This window comes from Lutra lutra, chromosome 18 (assembly GCF_902655055.1).
Source record: "Lutra lutra chromosome 18, mLutLut1.2, whole genome shotgun sequence".
Classification (NCBI taxonomy): Eukaryota; Metazoa; Chordata; class Mammalia; order Carnivora; family Mustelidae; genus Lutra; species Lutra lutra.
In genome coordinates this window covers 8,436,325-8,456,998 of record NC_062295.1, presented here as the reverse complement: position 1 = coordinate 8,456,998, position 20,674 = coordinate 8,436,325, and the positions used below count along the sequence as shown (strand labels likewise).

The 20,674-nt window shown below is 53.8% G+C and overlaps 1 protein-coding gene across 1 annotated transcript in view; it reads left to right on the top strand.

Annotated features, from left to right (window-relative positions):
- Positions 1-20,087, top strand: part of EMP2 (epithelial membrane protein 2) — a 30,123-nt gene extending 10,036 nt beyond the window's left edge. Inside the window, exons 2-5 of the mRNA XM_047714113.1 lie at positions 11,385-11,525; positions 13,564-13,654; positions 15,807-15,953; positions 17,171-20,087. Of these exons, the coding sequence (XP_047570069.1) occupies positions 11,448-11,525; positions 13,564-13,654; positions 15,807-15,953; positions 17,171-17,355 (501 nt within the window). The 5' untranslated portion in view covers positions 11,385-11,447 and the 3' untranslated portion in view covers positions 17,356-20,087. The remainder of the gene's footprint in view (positions 1-11,384; positions 11,526-13,563; positions 13,655-15,806; positions 15,954-17,170) is intronic.
- Positions 20,088-20,674: the final 587 nt, after the last annotated feature.

The following is a 20,674-nucleotide window of genomic DNA, read 5'->3' as shown; positions in this document are numbered from 1 at the left end:
TCTGTGAAGGAGAGCACAGCCTCAGCCTAATGGCTGTGAGGACGGGTGACTCCCTGTGTTTGACACCTGCTTCACCCCTAGCCACCGAATCCAAATCCGCCTCACCCCCAGGCTGACACGTGAGCCCGCAGGGACACCACCAACCCTCTGTGGGCTGGGGTGTGGGTTTGCTGGGTGGCATAATTACAAGGAGCTCCTCAGATGACAGCAGCCAGCAGGGAGATCTTTAACTGAGGGCTCAGGCACGGTCATCGGCAGAATGGTGGCTATTAGCTCTTCCGCAAAAGCTGCCCGAACTAGCAGACATTCAAGAAATATTTGCTGAGTAGCCTTGGGCTCTGGGCGTAGGAACATGGGTAAGGCCTGATCTCTGTCCTTGAGAATGGAATCTGTTAAAGCGCTGTACCGGTTAGCTGTTGCCGTGTAACAAGCCACTCTGAAACATACTAGCTTAAAACAGAAAACGCTGATTTAGTTCACGATTCTGCAGGCGGGCCATGCGGGCTGGGCTCAGCTGGGCTCCCTCAGGTGTCTGGGGTCAGCTGGCGGTCAGCCTGGGGGCTGGCTGGTCCAGCGTGGTCTTTGCCGGAAAGGCTCCTCTGGGCTCTGTGCAGTCTTGTACCCTCTAGCAGGCCGGGCCGGGCTTGAACCTGCAGTCACTGAGCGGAGAGATTGGAAGCATGTGACACCTCTTGGCTTCAAGTCATTTCCACTGCCTTTTATTAATGGAAGAACTGACGAGGGCAGCCAGGGTTCAGTGGGTGGGGAAATAGATTCCACCCCCCTTTTGGGGGGGATTAAGATTTATTTACTTATTTAAGAGAGAGAGAGCTTGAGCAGGAGGGGCAGAGGGAGAGGGAGAGAGAATGTGGGAGCACGACACAGGGCTCCATCTCATGACCCCGAGATCGCCACTGGAGCCAAAGCCCGAGAGTTGGATATTCCAGCTGACTGTGCCCCCCAGGCACCCCTGGATTCTCTTTCTTAAAGGGAGGGTTCGATTTGCGAAAATTTTGTTAAAATCTTTTGTGCTTGTGAACCTGAGAGATGTTGGTCGGCATTCTTCTTTTCTTGTGATGTCTTGCCTGCTTCTGGAATCAGGGTCATGCCGGCCTCGTAGAATGAGAGCGGGTGTGTGGGTGTGGTGGGGGAGAACCCTCCCCTTCGATTTTATGGAGGCGTTTTTTTGTATAGAGTTGGTATTATTCTTCCTTGAATGTTTGTCAGGATTCACCAGTGAAGCCATCTGGGCCCGGAGTTTTATCTTTGGGAAGGGGCTCCCGGCCCTCGATAAGTATCTCTTTCTCCTTCCAGTACCAAACTGGAGAGAAACGTCTAGCTCTGTTTCTTCTTCTTAGCTCTCCCAACTCCTTGAAATCTGGCTCAATGCTGTCCCTTGGACACATATTTATTGGGCACCATTTACAAACTGGGCACTGTTCCGACTACTGGGAGGACTGTCTGTGCATCATACAAGGGGTCGGTCGCAGGGGAAGCGAGAACACACAGGTAAACAATGATAGCGACAGCGTAGCATCAGGCCAGGACAGGTGCTATGGGAGAAGAGTAGAGAAAGGCTTCAGTTCACGTCAGTAAGATTCTCATCAGCAAGTTTGCTCAACGCCTTCTTCTCTGATCTCTCCTCTCGAGGCTTCTGCTTCTGCATCCCATTGTCTGTTCTAGGCTTTCTCCCCATCTGGTGCCCCCTTCCCCAGTCTTCTTCCCAGTGCGACTGCATACCCTACCTGCATTTCCGTGATGGGGGGCTCTGCTGGCCGCTCCTATTCTCGCTGGAGGGAAGGTCCTGCCCATATTCCCATTGCCGGGGCACATTTCCACATTGTTACCAGACTTGGCTCTCCCAGTGGGCCGTCGCCCTCACCCTTGCCCGACAAATGTGTTCCTCCTGCTCCAACCCATGCACATCAGGGGAACCAGCATCCGCTGTGCTCATGCCGGGGCCCCCGATCCCCAAACCCAGTGCCAGGCTTTGTGACTCTTCTGGAGAGCTCCTGCTCTTGTATCTCACCAGGGACCTGTCCCTTTCCTGCCTGCTTCTCCTCCTCCTTTTTTTTTTTTTCTAAGATTTTATTTATTTACTTGTAAGAGAGGGTGCACAAGGAGGGGGAGGGGCAGAGGGAGAAGTAGGCTCCCCGCTGAGCAAGAAGCCTGATGTGGGACTCGATCCCAGTACCCTGGGATGATGACCTGAGCCTAAGGCAGATGCTGAGCTGACTGAGCCACCCAGGCGCCCCCCGCTTTGCCTCCTCCTAACCCATCTTCTGACTGTGGAATGTGTTTCTTCCTGAGGTAGGTCTCACTATGTTCCTCCTCAAGAGCCTTCTGCCCCTCCCTGCGGGTCCTAGGACAATGTGCAAGCTTCCAAGGCCTATGACGCTTCTGGCCCAGCCCCAGGCCATGCCCTGCACACACCCTACTCACCCTTGTGCTGCACGGCCTCCCAGCACGCCCATCCCCATGGCTCTCCTGCCAAAATCCCCGTGCTCCCGCCCTCCCCTTGGAGACCCAGCTCAGATGTCACTTCCTCCGTGAAGACTCGGATGCTGTCCCCTCCGGGCTGCTCCCGCTTCCTCTGTGTTCTCACAGCATGCCTGGCATCATGTCACATCGGCTTATGTACCCACCCGCCCTGGTGTTCTTCACTGACCCGGCCGCGCCCAGGGGACATGGGTCTGCCTGACTCTTCTGTGCATCACCGGGGCCCCGGACATGGTGGGTTCTTGATACATGCTCATTGTGGGAGTCATCGCTCCATTTTAAAAACAGTGAGCGGAAGGCTGGGGTTTGAGCCCGCTTCTGCCACCTGCTAATTTCATGATCTGGGAAAATCCTCCAAGTTCAACTTCTAGGCTGCAAAGGGGATCATAGCCCTTGCCCACCCTTCTGACGGGGGGCTGTCACCTCACTGACACGTGTTGACCCTGCGTGCCTTGAAGAGAGGTGCTTTTAGCCTGGGGGACTCTGGGTGACCTGTGCCTCACTTTGTGGGACCTAGAGTAAAGCTATGCAGTGCTGGCCAGCATCCAGAGCCACCTGTGGCCCCGGGATCTCGGACCCGTCTGATCAGACCTTAAAGGACTAGGACCCCAGGACAGAAAAGAAATTCAGATTTTGGGTGGGCAACGTGGTAGTTTCTCTAGTGCCAGATTGCCTGGGTTCAAGTCCCAGATCCAGCCTTTACTAGCTGTGTGACCTTGGGGACGTTGCATAACCTCTCTGAGCCTTTCCTTCACCTATTCAATGAGGCTCATTGTAGCGCGGACATCACAGTGTTTTGGTGAGGAATGAGTAGGAGCTTCGGAGGCACTGAATGTTGGCACAGCTGTGCTGCTGTGGTCATGATTATTCCAGTAGACGGAAAGACTCGGGCCTGCACAGGCAGGGTCAGCCTCAGTGGTTTCTGCCCTGGAGTGTTGCTAAATCCCAGCGTCCCGCCTGTTGCCCTTTCTGCCGCCAGCCCAGCGTTGGTGCTGTGCCCAGAAGCCCCAGCCACAGTGAGCGCAAAGCTGGGCCGCCCAGGGCAAAGGGGCTTCCGCCAGCCCGAGGGCATCTGGGACGCCTGGATATCCCAGTATGGCTGGTGTCCAGATACCAGGCCAGGAGGCCTAGCTGACCTCTGCCTTCCTGAAAACCAAGGCCAAAGCCACTGCCCCTCGGAGCACTGTGGGTGGTGGGAGGAGCCTGGCTCTCTGCCAGCCAGCCCAGGGGGAGCACCTCCAGCTCTGCAGCAGGCCTCCTGGCCTTCCCCTGGGATTCAACCCGGAGCCTCCTCAGCCTTTCAAGTCAGAGCTGTGGGTGGAGTGCTTCTGGGTCGAGGGAACGACCCCGGACCTCCAGACGCCAGACTTCTCAGGTCTGTTTTGACAAGTTCCACCCCTCAGGATGGTTTCCCTGCTTACAATTCCAGGAACGGCCTCCAACTCAGCCTGAGAATGGGCCGTGGTTTAAATTGTAGGAAGAACTCCCGAGGGTGGGAGTGGAAGCGGGTGGGCCGCGTGGTTGTCCCCGCGGGAGGCTGGCCAGTGGGCTCTCTGGTTCCCTAGCACAGAATCCAGCAAGGGCTAGAGCCCCTTCCTTTGATCCTCAGAGGCCAGGGCTGCAGTGGGGAGCAGTGTTTTTACAGGGGGAGGAGAGGAGGGTCCCTTCCTCTGCCCTGGGCGGGCCCCATAACCTCCTTGTCACCTGCGAGACCTCATGGTGATCTCCCACCATCAGCAGCAAACCAGGTGTCGCTCCCAGGGGAGGGAGGGCTGGTGAGTCACCAGCAAGGGCTTGTCCCCACCTGGAACTAGACATGCATAGTGTGCACACACGCGTGCGCACACACACACACACACACACACATACACACACAATGTCAGGCAAACATCGGGCCGAGGCAAAGCAGGACAGCATCTCTCCCTGGAGCCAGCAAGGAGATGCCAGTTTTTGTTGGGTCCTGTTTGGTACCTGAGGTCTGGACATATCGGGGAGTGCTGTCCCTCATCCTGTCCACCATCCAAACTTAAAACTCACCGAGCTGCAGATACTCTGTTCTGTGCACGGAATTCCCAGAGTCCCACCGTCACCTGCCGGTGCTTCACCCCCACCCCAACTCCAGGTCCCCCCAGAGGGGACTGGCCAATGGAGACCCATTCGCTGCTCCTCCTCTGTCCGTTCCTGATTCTTTTTCCTTTTGAAAAAAAAAAAAAAATTCTTTTGCACCTTAAGTTCTCTTGTGTCCTGGGTTCGCTGTTATTTTATGTGATTATTTTTGTGGGTATTTTCTAGAATGGAGAGCATGTAGGCCTTCAGTCTCAAGACACTGTCTTGTGGTTCTCCCAGTGCATCTTTTAAATCGAGGCTGAGGGGTCTGCGAGACCCACCTGAGTTTCCGGGTGGAACGGGCTGTGTTGGGATAAATGTAGCAAACAGAGCTGAGTCTGTGTACTTTCTGAATGAATCCTTTCAGTGATCAAGGAAAAGCTCTCCAAGATCCAGACCCATCTCCCAAGCAGATCAATAAAGACAACGCTGGCTTCAGTGGGCCCGTGAGCTACCGGGATCAAAAATGCAGGAAGCACTATTTTTAAGGCAAATGGAGACCTATGTGCGGTTCTCCATCAGGCCCTCTCAAATAACGCCCTGGTCATATCCCAGCCTGGGCTCACGGGCAAGTGCAGAGAGACGCTGCCTCCCCAGATCCCTCTGGCCTGCTACAGAGCTTGGGGGAAGTCCCGCCGAAGGTCAAGGGTGCGACACTGCCTGTGACCTCTTGCCTGATGCAGATTGGGCCCCCGTGTGATTTTCATTAGCCGTAAACATGGGAGCAGGAGGGAGGGTAGCAGAAAATGTCCCGGAGCCCGAGTTGGAAAATCCGGGGGTTGGAATCCATCTCTGCCAACCTTGACAAATCACCTGACGCCTTTGTGAGCCTCAGCCTTTCATCTGTAAAGTGGGGATAATGATACCTTGCCCCGCCAGCTTCACAGGGTTGATGTGAAGGTCTAACACAAGACATGCCATGATTAACTGCCGCTCCGCCTTTAATCCTGGAGAGTCCTGTGGGGTGAGCCCTCGGAGCACCCCCTTCCTGCCGCTGGGACCTGCTTTCCCTCCTCCATGTCTCAGGGTCATGCCGGCATTCCCGCGCCCTGCTCCCAGTCCAGGGCGACTTTGCTGGTCCTCAGTAGCAGCTGCTGAGGCTGGGAACAGAGGGGACCAGGTTGGAAGAGAGGGCCTGCCTGGATCAGGTGCCCCACAAGGGACGTCCGACCGCGGGCTTGGAACCGAGACAGTGCATTTGCTTAGCACTTGCTGTGCAGCGACTGAGGGCTCAGAGTGATACAATTTTGCAGAGAGCTAAAGATGTGTGGACAGCCCACGGAGCCCCTGCGGGGTGGGAGAGGCAGCTAGCCATGCCAAGGACAAGAAGGGTTCTTCGGGGAAGAGAAGAAGCCCTTACAGCCCCCCAATGTGCTCCATAGTTTACAACAGTTGCATCGTCATATAATGTCAAGGGCGGTGTTCCACGTGGGGGTGGCCAGACTGTGCAGGGATTGAGGGAGTGGGCAGGTGTGGGGGTTGGGGTGACGGTGACAAAGAAACTCCCCCTGGGGGCAGGAAATCAGTGTTTAAGGCAGAGGAATCAGGAAATAGAAGTACAGGAATGTTGTCTGGAAATATGGAACTCTGGGGAAAAGCCCAGCTGAAGGGGTTAAAAGTGACTGTGTGCGGAGGCCTGGACTGGGGCGTAGGCAGAGGCTGTGGTTTCTCACCACGTGCTTTTGGTTCTTTTATCTTTGGGGTTTTTATTCCCCCTTTGTCATCACATGTATTATGTAGGTCGAAACGTATTTTTTTTTAAATGATTTTATTCGTTCATTTGAGAGAGAGAGACAGAGAGAGCACAAGTAGGGGGAGAAACAGAGGGCGAAGCAGACTCCCTGCTGAGCTGGGAGCCCGATGCGGTGCTCGATCCCAGGACCTGGAGATCACAACCTGAGCTGAAGGCAGAAGCTTAACCATCTGAGCCACCCAGGCGCCCCTCAAAATGTATGTTTAAGAGAGAAGTCCTGCAAGTCTTAAGACCTTGTTTTCTAGAGGCCCCTGGGGGGCTCAGTCGTTAAGTGTCTGACTTTGGCTTGGGTCATGATCCTGGGGTCCTGGGATGGGGCCCTACATCAGGCTTCCCCACTCAACGGGAAGCCTGCTCTTCTCCCTCTCCCACTCCCCTTGCTTGTGTTCCCTCTCTCGCTGTGTCTCTCTCTGTCAAATAAATAAATAAAATCTGTAAAAAAAAAAAAAAAAGACTTTGATCTCTAGACAGGAGCTTGGAAAGCTCACCGAACGCAGCCAGATCCGTGCCCAAATCCAGGCGGCCTTTCCGAACCTGGGCTGGCTCGGCCCCTGAAGAAATGGCCCAAGGAATGGCATGGCGGCTGGTCTGCCTGGTGAGGGTTGAGGGGCACGGGGCAGAGGCTGCTGGGAAATGCTCACGGACATTGGCAGACTGTCTCCCGTCCTCTGAGGGGTCCCCCAGTGAGGTCAAAAGAGCCATTGGTGGGAGAGGTCAGGACACGCTCCCATCCTGACCTTGCTCCTGCTTCACTTTGGGATGGCAGCAAGCTGTGGCCCTCAGTTCCCGCCTCGGTCTATCAGAGCTTTGAGCTTCTCAAGAGCAGGCACAGTTACGTGTTTTTTAAAACTACGAATGACGAGAAATAGCTTTCTGTGCACCGAGCACGACAGCAAGCGGGGAGAGAGAGGAATGTGGGAACAAAGGAGATACTTTGAGCCCATGGAAGTCCCTGGAAGAAAATAAGCCAGGGGGACAGGAGAGACCATATGGGGGGGGGGCACGTGGGTGCTTCACAGCAGGTGATCTGGGCGCCTCTCTGAGGAGGGGGTGTGGACCTGAGACCTATACCGTGCAAGGGAGAGCCAGCTGAGGGTGGCAAGGAGGGAGTCCTCCAGGGAACTCTGCTCTGGGAACTGAGACCGCGCCGGAAGCCCACAAGGACAAGGGGACCAAGAGGGATGGGCATTCAGTGTGTCATTTTTTGGGGAGGGAAAATAAATCTTTGTGAACGGCAGGGTTCAGTTCCGTGCCACCTTGGGTTTGGTGGGCCTGTGTTCATGCCGCCCCCCAGCCCAGGACCCGGTGTGTCTTCGGGGTCTGCAGAGAGGGTGCACAGGGGTGGGGGTGGTGTCGTGGGAAGGGGTGTTCCGCTGGGAAGGGCCCAGGAGATGGCGGAGGCTGGTGTGTAGACGCGAGGATTACGCTTCCTGCGGAACTCCGGGCGGGGATGGGTCAAAGAGGTGACGTGGGTGCACTAGGTCACCTTGAGAACGGAGGTGGCACGGCACCACCCTGTGAGGCTTCGCCGAGTACAAAAAGGGTAAAAGCAAAGTCAGCTGCTGGTGCATGTCCTTCCGCCCAGCACCCCCGCTTCTAGGACTCTGCCCCTCAGATACACTGACGCGAGTGTGCAGGGGCGTGAGTGGAAGCGGGGAGCCCGGCGGGCTCAGTCGGTGGAGCTGCGACCTCTGCCCTCGGGGTCCTGAGTTCGAGCCCCACCTTGGGAGCAGAGAATAGTTAAAGGTAAAACGTGAAAGAAAGAAAGAAAGAAAGAAACGTAAGGATGTCCACTGGCAGTGCAGCTTGAAGTCGAAGAATGTTCGGAGAGGACCGCAGGGGCCATCATGGGAACCAGCGAGCCGCCGACCGCGGCTTCGGCCTCCCAGGCCGGCGCCAGGCAGGCGGCCATTCCGGCGAGGTGGTGCAGCGGCTGAAAGGGAGTGATGCTGGAGGGTAGCGGTGCGGGGAGAAGCCGGGCTGGAGCACGGGCTCTTGGCTCCACACCCCCCCAAGAAAGGGAGACGCGGGGCTCCCCGCGAGCAAACGCTGCCACTGCCCTCAGCGAGGGAGGAGGCGTGGGGGAGAGCACAGCCGGCAGCGCGCCCTTAACCCCCGAGCTCCACCAATCCAGAAAGTGGACGCTGGGACCCCCTCCAATCAGGAGCGAAGGGCGGGGCATGAGGCCAGAAGTGCTACTCTGGTGCTGTTCCCTCCACACGGAAACCTGAAGAGTGGGGAATAAGTGTTCCCACGCAGCCCCTATTCCTGGTGGGACGCACAGCAAACCTGCAGACTGGTTCCCTGGAGGAAGGGAAGTGGGACAGTGGCCTCAGGGATAGTAGCTAAAGAGACGCCTGGTGTAAAGACGCAGGAGCAAAGGGTCCCTCTTAAAGGTTTAGGGGATCTCTTCTACTTATGAATGATATCCTCCAAAGCCCCTGATGAGGTCACGAGCAATGTCCTAGGTGCACAAGTTCTTTTTACCCCCATTTTGTTTTTACAGGAGGTCCAGACGTCATCATGGGGGAGCAGAGTTGGCATTTGCTTCTCTATGTCCTCATTTTCCTGGACATCTACCAGTTCAAACCAATCTGTAGCCACCCTTGTATGCCCCCTGGATCTTTCTCTTACACTGGACTCAAGACCTCTTGTAAAAACTTAACTCTTTTCTCTGCAGGAGTTCCTTGCTGATGTCTGGAATTCCAGGTGTTAAAGCTGTGCCTCCCAGAATTAGGCGTTTGAGAACCAGCCTCAGGACTTTTGTTAACGTTAAAGGCCACCATTCCTTTTATTTACATAATATTTTTCTTAAATGACTCACTTTCAAAACTTCAAATTTGTCTATAAATAGCTTTACTTCTTATAAAAAGAACCTTAAAAATGAACCTATTAAAATCTAAACGACATTGTTAAATTCTAGCTACACTGGCCTACCTAAAGTTCTGCTTTTTCTTTTCCTTCCTTCCTTCCTCCTTCTTTCTTTCTCTCTCCTTCTCTCTTCTCCTCTTCTCTTTTTTTTTTCTTTTTCAAATGGCAGGTGTTTGAGACAGGCTAGCACCAAACTGGGTCTTTTTCTTTGGTGGACTCAGAAGGATTAGAAGAGGACTTTCTCACTCCATGGTTCAGTGTTATTTAATGCCTTATCAACCAATGTTCCAACCAAAAATCAAGCCCTATAGCATTTGAGTTCCACACTTTGGAGAAAACTGAGTTACAGCCTTTCCCCCCTCTTCTGGAAAGTTTTAGTTATGTGTCCATATGCTTTTATGTCATCTGAAGTGGATAACATACGAGGTCTGTTATCACCTTGGCGTGTATAGCCCTTCCCGATGAGGTTGGCTTTTTGACAAAGGTCAGAAATCTGTTTGGGAGCAGCCTATGATGACATTTAAGAATGATGCAGGTGTGGGGCACCTGGGTGGCTCAGTTGGTTAAGCATCTGCCTTCAGCTCAGGTCATGATCTCAGGGTCCTGGGATTGAGTCCCCATGTTGGCTCCACACTCAGCAGGGAGTCTGCCTCTCCCTCTCCTTCTGCCCCTCCCCCCACTCATTCTCTCTAATAAAAAAATTTTTTTTTAAAGAATGATGCAGGCATCAATAAAAGAGTATTTGTCCTTTTAAGAAGAACTGGAGGGGCGCCTGGGTGGCTCAGTGGGTTAAGCTTCTGCCTTCGGCTCGGGTCATGATCCTGGGTCCTGGGATCGAGCCCCGAATCGGGCTCTCTGCTCAGCGGGGAGCCTGCTTCCTCCTCTCTCTCTCTGCCTGCCTCTCTGCCCACTTGTGATCTCTGTCAAATAAATAAATAAAATCTTTAAAAAAAAATAGAAGAACTGGAAAAATCTCTGAGCTGGTTCGTTGGGTTCTTCTAATTGATGACGTGCAGAATCACAGCTGGGACCGCCCAGACTGAGCTCTGCAGCCAAGGCTGCTCGTTGGGTGTTAGGGATTCCTGGGTCTTATGGAGTCACTCTGTATGAGCCCACAAGAGTCCATCCCCATGAAGGAATAATAATGAGTTCCATGAGTGAGAATAAGCATGGTCATACATGGGACAAGCCCTCATGGATGAATGCCTTTGGCACCCTTTGAAGAGCTCTCCATCATCACTTCTAAAAACCAGCTACAACCCCAGTTGTTTTGCCAGATTTCCAATTTCACTTTGCAGTCACTTCCTATTGCATATTATTCAGACTGTCTAGCCATAGTAAAAAAAAAAAATAACAAAAGAATAAAAAAAATTACCCCCAAATCTCAGTGGTTTAACATCCAGAGGAATTATTTGTCCATCACTCTATCTGTCCAAAGTGGGAGACTTCGAGGAATTGGGGCTGCACCATGCTAACGATGTCATAGGGGAGGGATGTGGTAGAACTCACACCTGCTCTTCAGCCTGGAAATGACATCTGCCTGCCTTGCTTGCCGCCCATTGGCCAGAGTTAGTCACAAGGCTCCACCCTCCCCCCAGGGGAAGCTGGGAAATGCAGTCCTTTTAGGAGGCATAGGGTCGCTCCTTCATGCCCAGGCGCCTTTATGAAGCATGCTGCTCTGAAGAGGTGCGATGCTTTTCTGAATTCGAGATTCGAATTGGTCTTCACCTGTCCTCCACCACGAGGAATATTTGGCATCTAGATGCAACCAGGAGCAGCTCCTCCTGCCAGATTTTGTGCAGTAAATCCTCTCTAGACGAGGAATGATGAAAAGAGTGGTTTTCGCCTTTTTTTTTTTTTTAAGATTTTATTTATTGAGAGAGCGAGAGAGTTCGAGGGTGGGGAGAGGTAGAGAGAGAGACACTCCCAAGCAGACTCCCTCCTGAGTGAGGAGTCCTACACGGCGCTTGGTCTCATGACCCTGACTGAGATCACCACCTGGGCCGAAATCAAGAGTCGGTCGGATGCTTAACAGACTGAGTCACCCAGGTGCCCCATTTTTTGATTTTCTGAAGCCCCACAAAAAAATTGCCTGTTTTCCATTTAATTCTGTTCTGTCATTGACGAATGTATTTCTCTTTTGCACCCCCTTTAGCGTCTCTCTCTCTGTCTCTCTGGGCTCTAAGCGCGACTCCTCGCCCCGCCACGCGCAGTGAAAATGTTGGTGCTTCTGGCTTTCATCATCATCTTCCACATCACCTCTGCTGCACTGCTGTTCGTCGCCACCATTGACAATGTGAGTTCCTTTTCCTTCCGGTCATCCCACAACCCCTGGATCCTGCAGTCCACAGAAGCAGGATGGAGAACTTCCCCTAGTTGATTAGGATATGGGGTTGTCCTCCCTACGGCGACATCTCTGCTCAGGCCCAAGGACTCGGCCTCCGTGTGGAGGTTGGGAGCATCTCATGATCAAGTGTGGGTGTGCAGGGACCTGGCTTCTCTCATCCCTGATGCCCCCCCCCCCCCCCCGCAGAGCCTGGCGTGGTGGCTGGGGCGTAGGGAGCTCTTTGAGGATGCTGCTTGGATTGAACCCTCCTCTAGATAAATTTTTCAACCTCAACCATTTGGGGCTGGATCATTCTTTGCTCTGGAGCCACCCTGCGGACTGTAGGATGCTTAGCAGCATCTTTGGCCCCTGCTCACTGGATGGCAAGCACTCCCACCCCTACTTGTGACAGCCGAAAATGCCTTTGGACATGGCCAGATGTCCTGAGGGGGAACAAAACCACCCTCAGTGGAGGACCGCTGCCCTGGATCCCCTAGGTGACCCATGCCAGGTGATCTCTGCCCCTCCTGCCCTTGCAAATCAGGAACCCAATTGAGAGCCACTGAGCTATGCCCTTCCTAGCAAAGCTCATGCTTGGAACTTTCCCGATGACCCAGGCTCCCCTGAAAAATGGAACTTTTTACTTAAGTACCCAGCTTGCAGCCATATGGCAAGGATGCATTTGATAAATGATCTATTGGTATAGATTACTGTCTGTCCCAGCAGGAAATGAAGCTTTGTACCGAGGTTCTCAGTGGCCCACACCTTGATCCAAAAGCCTGGCTTCAATCCCGATCAGTTCAGCCTCAGGGGCATTTAGAGTCAGAAACATGGCTCCCAGAGCCCCCAGGTGCACCTCACGAGTGGCCACCAGCTCTGCTTACGTCTGGGACCCCTATTAATTTATCATCACATAACAAACAGACCATCACAACACCTGCCCTGTAGGGAGTGAGCCCTGTAGAGTGCAGGCGGCCGTAAGCGGCAGAGGTGGGATTCAAAACGCTCCCCACCCTCGATCTCATCAGGCAGGTAAATGCAGCGATCAGTTTCGGTTCCTGAAGGTTCTGGAAGTGAGTGTCCAGGGCAGAGCTCTCACACTGATACTGTGGCTTGAGGCACTGGGTCTGCCATTACCCAGAGGACCCCACAGTCTGCGACATAAATTCACTACTGTGAATGTTATTTCCGAGCCTCCTTTCAGTGTCCCTTGCCTCTACCCCTGTGGGATCCTGAAAGGGTCCCAGAAACGGTGAAAGGGACGGACAGACCTCAGGGGCCAAAAAGCATCAGCCCAGGCCCCCGTTAATCCTTCGGGTGCCCTTGGGTGTTTGTGCTGCTGTGCACTCCTGAGAAGACACAGCCTTGATTTTGCCTCTCAGGGAGTCAGCGGGTGTCGTTAGGAGTTAGGAATTGCACTTGACATGTAGCCGGCACATGGTGGGAGTTCAGCGACCGTCGGTGGACTGGAGGGTGGGAGAGGGAGATTCCCGTGTTTGGGTGGGTGGAAGGCGTACAGAGGGCCCACTGGGCAGGGAGCCGCAGAAGCACAAAGAGGAAGCAGGCACTTGGACAGAAAGAGGAGGGCTTTGTCTGATCATTCCTTCTGTACCAGGCCTTGCCCCTAGATTTCAGCCTCTCTGACCACGCCCCCCCGCGACTTCACCCCTGTAGTTCTTTGGATTAACCGCGGTGCATGCCTGTGACCCTCACTGAGCATTGTCTGTGCCCCTGTGCCCTGGGAGGGCCCGGTCCCCGGCCCGTGTCTTACTTTTCAGCCACCCCACATATAGGGGAGCCTGTCGGAAATGCAGAATCCCGGGCCCCGCCCCAGAGCTCTCAGTCAGAATCTGCATTTTAACCTGACTCCCGGTGACTCGCATGCACAGGGCAGACACAGAAGCGCGGGTCCCGAGTACTGACCGGCCACTGTGCCTCGAAGCCGAGCAGGAGGAGCGTTTTCCTGGTTAACCAACAGCCCGTACTGTGTTTCCGTTTGTGTTTACAGGCCTGGTGGGTAGGAGAAGAGTTTTTTGCAGACGTCTGGAGAGTGTGTGTCAACAACACGAATTGTACAGAAATCGATGCGAGATATCAGGGTGAGTGGCGAGCCGGTGCAGCGCACCTTAGCTATTCCCTGTGAATAGTGAACTCTTGTTCGCTGCTTTCATGCCCTTCCTTGCACTCTCAGGGTCCCCCAGAGGGGCCTGGCCGAGGGCTCTGTGCAAGCTGGAGACAGGAGGGGTGTGCAGAACCCAGAGGCTGGGGGCGTGCTGGGCCCAGCGGAGTTGGGGGAACCCTTCCCTTACCTGTTCCTGGACCCAGGAGAGCTTCTGCGTCTCTCCAGGTGCTGGCAGATCAGGCATCCAGTGAGGCCTCTCTTCTTGGCTGGTGTGCGGCGCCCTCTCCTCGTGGCATCACAGGGCGGAGGGCAGAGAGCCGTACTGGTCCTCCACCCTCACAACCTGATTTACCCCCTAGAGGCTCCGTGTCCCGGGGCCATCCCGTCGGGGGTTAGGATTTCGATATCTGCATTTTAAGGAGATGGAAGGATGGATTTAAGATCTGCATTTTAAGGATCTGTAGTGTCTGTATTTGGACCGCCCCTGGCGGATTCCAAATACGGATTCCTGGTGGCCGCCCTGGAACCACTGTGCCCTCATCTCAGGGAGAGGGGTCTAGGAGTCTGTTTTTTTTTTTTTTTTAGGAATATGTATTTTTAACAAGCCTCCAGGTGATTTCTGAGATTGGGCCAATTTGGGAAACACCACTCTTAGCCAGAGGGTCACAGCCTTGGCCCCACGTTGGACTTGCCTGGGGGAACCTTACCCACCTCACCCCTGTGCCTGGTTCCAACACTGGAGATTCTGACCTATATCCTCTCCGTGTAGTGTGCTGGATTTGTATTTTTCATGCAGCTATAATTTAGAAACAAGAAATGTACTTCTTAAGGGCTCAGCTTATAGAGTTTGGACAATTACATATATGCCCACATAACGACCATTCAAAGCAAGATAGAGAATTTTCCTGCTACCTTAGAAAGTTCCCCTGGGCCTGTTTCCACTGGTTTCCCACAGGCCCTGTCCCAAGGGCAACTGCTTCTGACTTCTGTCACCCTAGTCTCCTTCCATCTGTTCTTGGACTTTGTGTAGACAGAGTCATCCGGTGTGTGTGTGTTGGGGGGAGGTGGTCAAGCTTCTTTCCTCAGCATAAGGAATGGGCCAAGGGCCTGGGTGCCCTGTGGGTGATCCCCACATGTGGCCAGGATGAACAAGCACCCCTTGCTCCAAGCATGTCGTGAAGGATTTAGGAATCACGCTTCCCTCCTATCAATTTCAGGCAAAAGTCAGAAAAAAGGAGAAGGCTCGTTCTTAGGTTTTCCTGGGCAACTTCAGCCACTGTCCCTTCACCTCTCTTAGCTGCGTCCTGGTGATAACCTTCAGCCCTTACCGGGGACTCCCCTCTTGACAGCACCCCCTAAAATGCTTGCATGGATGAATTCCTTCCACTTCTCCTGCCTGAAGCGGGGGGAGCAGCTATCATCCCTGTTTTCCGGAGGAGGAAACTGAGAACCATGCAGGTGGTTGCAGTCTGTGTCCTTGACCTTTTCTCTACACCCGCAGTGTGGGGCCTCCACTGTGTCCTCCCTGGGTGCCGTGGCCTCCATCCGAGACCAGCTCCTTTCTCTGCTGAGATTTCCCTCTGCAGACCCCTGCTCTCCAAAAGGGAGCTCCTCCCTTTCTCTTTTTCCTAAATAGTGGTCACAAGGGTAACTCTCTTCTTTTCAGGGTATATTAGGTAGTTCCCAGAGCACGTCTGAAGGTCACTCAACCCTGTGAGCCCTAGATTCCCCAGAGTCTCTCTGGAGACCCCTAATCCTGACCCGTCCATCCTGACTTCCCAAACCAGAGTTTGCCAGGTTGGAACCCGAGGGTTTGTACTTAAAAAAAAAAAAAAAAAAAAAAAAAAAAAAAAAAAATCCCCAACCATGTGCTGAGAAGAATGACAGAGCAGGTGGTTCTCACTCCCTTTTCCAGAAAAAGACGTTGGGGACCCTCTGGTCCAGTGCACAGACGGACACTGGGGGAGGGGACATTGGGATGACCCCTTGGCTGTTCTTGTGCTGATACTGTGCAAACGTACTTCTGCCTCCCATCGTCCCCGACTCTGGAGCTGTCCCATCACTCTGCCCACTGGAGGGGCCCCGGGGTCTGCGGTCCTCAGTCCCGCTGTCTTGCCCTCTCCCCACAGATTACCCCACAATGCAAGCAGTCCAGGCCACCATGATCCTGTCCACCATTCTCTGCTGCATCGCCTTCCTCATCTTTGTGCTCCAACTCTTCCGCCTCAAGCAGGGAGAGAGGTTCGTGCTGACCTCCATCATCCAGCTCATGTCATGTAAGTACAGCGATGGGCTTCCTGGAAGAAGCATTCCCTTCCCGGCCACTGTGAGCAGGAGCCAGGAGCCGTGCAGCGGGGGAGGCTTTGGAAAGAAGCCGGCCGCCATGCTCGTGGCCTAACATTTTATACCTCAGAGTCGGGATTTAGACAGAGGGTCAGAGCAGCCGTGCCAGAGACAGGAAGCCTCAGCCAAGATCTGCAGGGTAAGTAGGAGCGCCATCAAGAATGTCCTATCTTGGTACGGAGGGAAGAGGCACAGGTTCCCCAGGGAAGATCAGGGTACTTGACCTCATCCTGCCACTAACGTCCGTTGGTGATTCACTCAGGATGCTTTTGACTTCAAGTAAGAGGAAAATCCAACTAACAATGACTTCAGCCCCAAAGACTGTTGCTTTTCTGAAACAACAAAAAGGTTGTTTTGAAGGTGGAAGGTGCCATTGTGGGTCTGGCAGCCCAGCAGCTGCAGCAAGAACTTCCACTTGATCCTTTGATGCTTTCATCCTCAGAGTGTCAGCGATGACCTCCTCATGGCCCCCAAAAGGCTGCTGTAGCTCCAAACATTCCTCCTGACCTAACAGTATCTGAAGCAGTTAACAAGGAAAAGCATGGCAACCAAAAAAAAAAAGTGCTTTATCCTCCCTGTCTCTTTCCAGGGAGTAATATTTTTCACTGAAGCATTTCTCTGTGGCCAGAACTGGAACATATTAGAAATAAACAGGAACAGGATTGCCTGGGGGTGGGGCACAGTTGGCAGAGTATGGTGCGCAGGCCAAATCTGGTTCAGTGCCTGGTCTTGTAACATTTTACTGGACTGTAGCCCTGCCCATTCATTTGCATACTGCCTGCAGCTATGTCCACGCAGCCACCGCAACCATGGCTGAGCTGAGTAGTTGGAACAGAGGTTGTATGTGGCGCACAGACCCTGAACTATTCTCTGTCTGGCTGACCCGTGGCCTTAGACCAGTTATGGGCTGGGTTTCCAGCTGCCCAGGCAAAATCGGGCTCAGCTAGCCGCAAGCGGGAAGTGAAGCCATACAGAGTGGGCAGCCATGACCTGCGATGAAACAGCAGCAGTGCTCTTTCCCCTGGACTAAAATAAACACCCGCCAATAATCAGAGCTCCAGTGTGCTTCCTCTCTGGCCATGATCCCCTCGGGTCCATGGCCCATGCTGTGACGGGGTCTGTGTCTGATTTATTTGCTTGCTCTCGGCAGGCCTCTGTGTCATGATTGCGGCTTCCATATACACAGACCGGCGTGAAGACCTTCACAAGAGCAACTTCGAATTCTACCAAGTTCAGAAAGGCAGCTATGGCTACTCCTTCATCCTGGCGTGGGTGGCCTTCGCCTTCACCTTCATCAGCGGCCTCATGTACCTGATCCTGAGGAAACGCAAATAGAAGCCCGGGAGCGAGGTCGCTTTTGCTGCAGTACAAAAATCTACGTTCAGATAACCGTTTTGTATATAATCAATTTTTTGTGTGCGGTTTTTCTAGCAAACATATTGTTTCCTTTAAAAGCCAAAAAGAAAAAAAAAAAAGAGAGAGAGAGAGAGAGAGAGAAGAATTTTGCATTCTTGAGATCAGAGAATAGATGATGAAGGCTGGGATGCGGAATTCCTGCCCATCTGAAAGTCTCAACGAGACCAAGCCCCCAATCCAGTGATGCTCAAGTCCAAAAACATTCAGCAGGAGGTTTCTTAACCCTGGGGATGTGATGTGATGTGACAAGAGACCAAGAACTCCAGGTCTCAGGGGGATATCCTTCCCTAGGTGTGAGCTGCGTCGAGCCACTCCTCCCCCAGCTCAGCCTCCCCTCCCCCTTCTGTCTGTGTTAGGGTTGGAGGTGGGGTGAGGGGTGAAGCCTGCTCAGATGTTTAGCCAAGTTCCATGTGATAAACAGGTGTCACCCCTGTGTTGTGTCTACATCCAGACCAAAGCCTCCTGTGCTGGACTGGGTCAAGAAAGTGCCACCCACCTTTGGTGACACTGTTACTGGCTTGCCTTAGGGGAGGCAATCTTTAACTTGGGGTCGGATTTAGGCTCACCTTCCTAAGGCGAAGAATCTCAGTGTGATCCCCAGCAAACAGTAGTAACGGGGGCCCTCCCTAGACCTGTGGAATCAGAGGTCTTCAGGGATGGGGCCTGGGCACCTGCATTTCTAACAAGCTCCTTGGGGACACGAAACTCCTTGAAGCTGAGGACCACAGCCCTGGGGCCAGGCGAGCAGAGCCGCCTCATAAATGCTAAAGATCTTGTTGTGTCCAGATGGTGAATGCCAGCCTCTGCTGGCCTCCATCACCCCAGCCTTCCCCATCTGTCCCGCAGCTGCTCACAGGTGGGCCTTCCCAACAGCAGCCCAGCCCCGCACCCCCACAGCCAGCCAGACAGCCTAGGGGTGCTGCTGCCTCCCTCCTCCTCTCAGTAGGAAGGCCCCGCCCTCCTCCTCCTGCCCTGCCTTCTAAGGCTTGCTGGCCTCAGTGGACCCACCCACCGTTCCTTCAACAGCATAAATTGCAGAGGGCTTGGTGCCTGCCCAGCACCGTGGATGCCATGTGGGCAGGCTCTTCTGGGGCTCGCCGTCCCGTGGAGAGGGCAGCTGGAAACTTAGGAAAAGTAATCGCACGGTGAGGAAGGCGGCAGAGAACACAACCAGGGGTTCAAAAGCGAAGCTCATGGGTTGGGGGGAGCCTGCTCTGTCCCTGCCCGTCCCAGAGGCACTTAGATGGGCTGAAATACCACTCCAGCCAGCCACGCGGTGGCTTCACTGGGCAGTGTGGTCTGGGGTACACCCAGAGGACACTTCTCTGGATCTGGAGGGGCCTGGTGTCCCGACTGCAAACGAAGCCAGTGAGAAGCTTCCAGATGGCTGTGGCTTGCCACTTCGGTGCGCACACTGTCCCCCAGGGAACGTGCTTTGGCAGGGTCTGGGTGAAGGGCGCTCTGGGCGATTCTGAGACCATCTTGCAGGGTGCCAGGGTGGTGGCGGCGGGGCGGGGGGGGTAGTTTGCCCTTAAGTGTGGGAGCAGTGTTTCCGTGTGCGGCCAGGCAGGTGACCCCAGGAAGGGCCCGTGGAGAAGCTCTCCGCACCTTGCTGTCTGTAGCCTCCCAGTTGTTGAGTGTGCTGCTGGGGCCGTGTGGGGGACCCACCCACCCCCTCTCTGTGCTGGTGCCATGTACGTGCTTTTGCCCTTGGACCTTCATCAGCCCGGGTCCCGTGGAGCTGGGAAGATGTCTGGTTTGAGTGATTTAGGGCCACCACAGACACCAGAGCAGGACTGGGTTCTCTTTCCATCCACTCATTCACTCGCTCGTTCATTTTCAACAGACTAGTCAGTGCTTACTATGTGCCAGGCACTGGCTGAGGCTCTCAAAACACAGGGCAAGCAAATTCAGACAGCCTCTCTGAGACAGGACCCCAACACTGTGCAGGGTGACATAGGGACAGAGACAGGACCAGTGGCCACCTTGTGCCTCCACGGAAAACCCCCGTTAGCCCTGCTGTGGGTAGGGAGGGTCGGTCACACCCCTGGGGTTTGCAAGATGCTACATGAGCCTCAAGGAGGAAGGTGGGGCAACGTGCCCCAGGGCTTCTCACCTGGGTGGCTTTTCTAGATTTTTCTTGTAGCCACAGTGGAAACAAACAGAAAGTCTTAGAGCCAGGAATCTGGAAAGCCTGCTCTGCCAGGCAGTGTGTGAATATCATTCCCCCAAACTTGAGCCTCTGTGACGACCCCATGGATTTTTCTAGCTGGTCGCCACATCCATCTGTGACACCAAGGTTTTGTGAAATATGAGAACTGCTTTCCCCCGCGACCTCCCGACCCCGCCGGTGGCGTGACCTGCACCGGGAAAGCAGGGAGGACAAAACTGTCCGAACTTCTGACCTGTAGGTAGAACCAGCCCTCCCTCGGTGCTTATGTTACCCAACACAGCAAATTACCCGAGACACCCAAGAAGCAAATATTAGGACCAAACATGTTACTCGTAACAACCATATTTGAAGGAACTGTAGTTTGCGCCTTTTAGAACATTTTTATAAAGTACTGTAATTCTCGCATGGAGGGGCTACGGATGGAGACAGACTAACTTGTTTTGTTACTTGCATTAAAATTACTTTGGGTCTCTGTTCAGATGAGTTTGGAGGACTGATTTGTTGCCCTGAGTGAATGTGTATATTCAGACCTGAATACAGGAGAATTGGGGATGTCCCCCACCCCCTACACTCCCCTCTCCCCCATCCCGCCCCCAACGCCACATCCTCTCTGCTGTAGGTTGTGTGCCTGTGCGTATGGGAGTCCTGGGATGCTCTGTATTTACTGGTGATGGAGAAACCCTGATCCCGAGGCCGTAGGCACACACAGTAAACATAGCTGGAAAAGCCACAGGAGCTGTGGCTTCGTTCAAAATCTGTCTGGATTGGGGTGCCTCGGTGGCTCAGTCCTTAAGCATCTGCCTTCGGCTCAGGTCATGATCCCCAGGGTCCTGGAACTGAGCCCTGCATCGGGCTCCCTTCTCCATAGGAGGCCTGCTTCTCCCTCTCCCACTCCCCCTGCTTGTGTTCCCTCTCGCTGTGTCTCTGTCAAATGATTAAATCTTTATAAAAAAAATTCTGCCTGGATGGGGAAATGACTTGCTAATAGTTGAGAGGTTACTTCACAATACAACAGGTGACAGTTGTGTACTGGGGGGGCAGTGGTTTTGGGGGGAAATGTGAGGG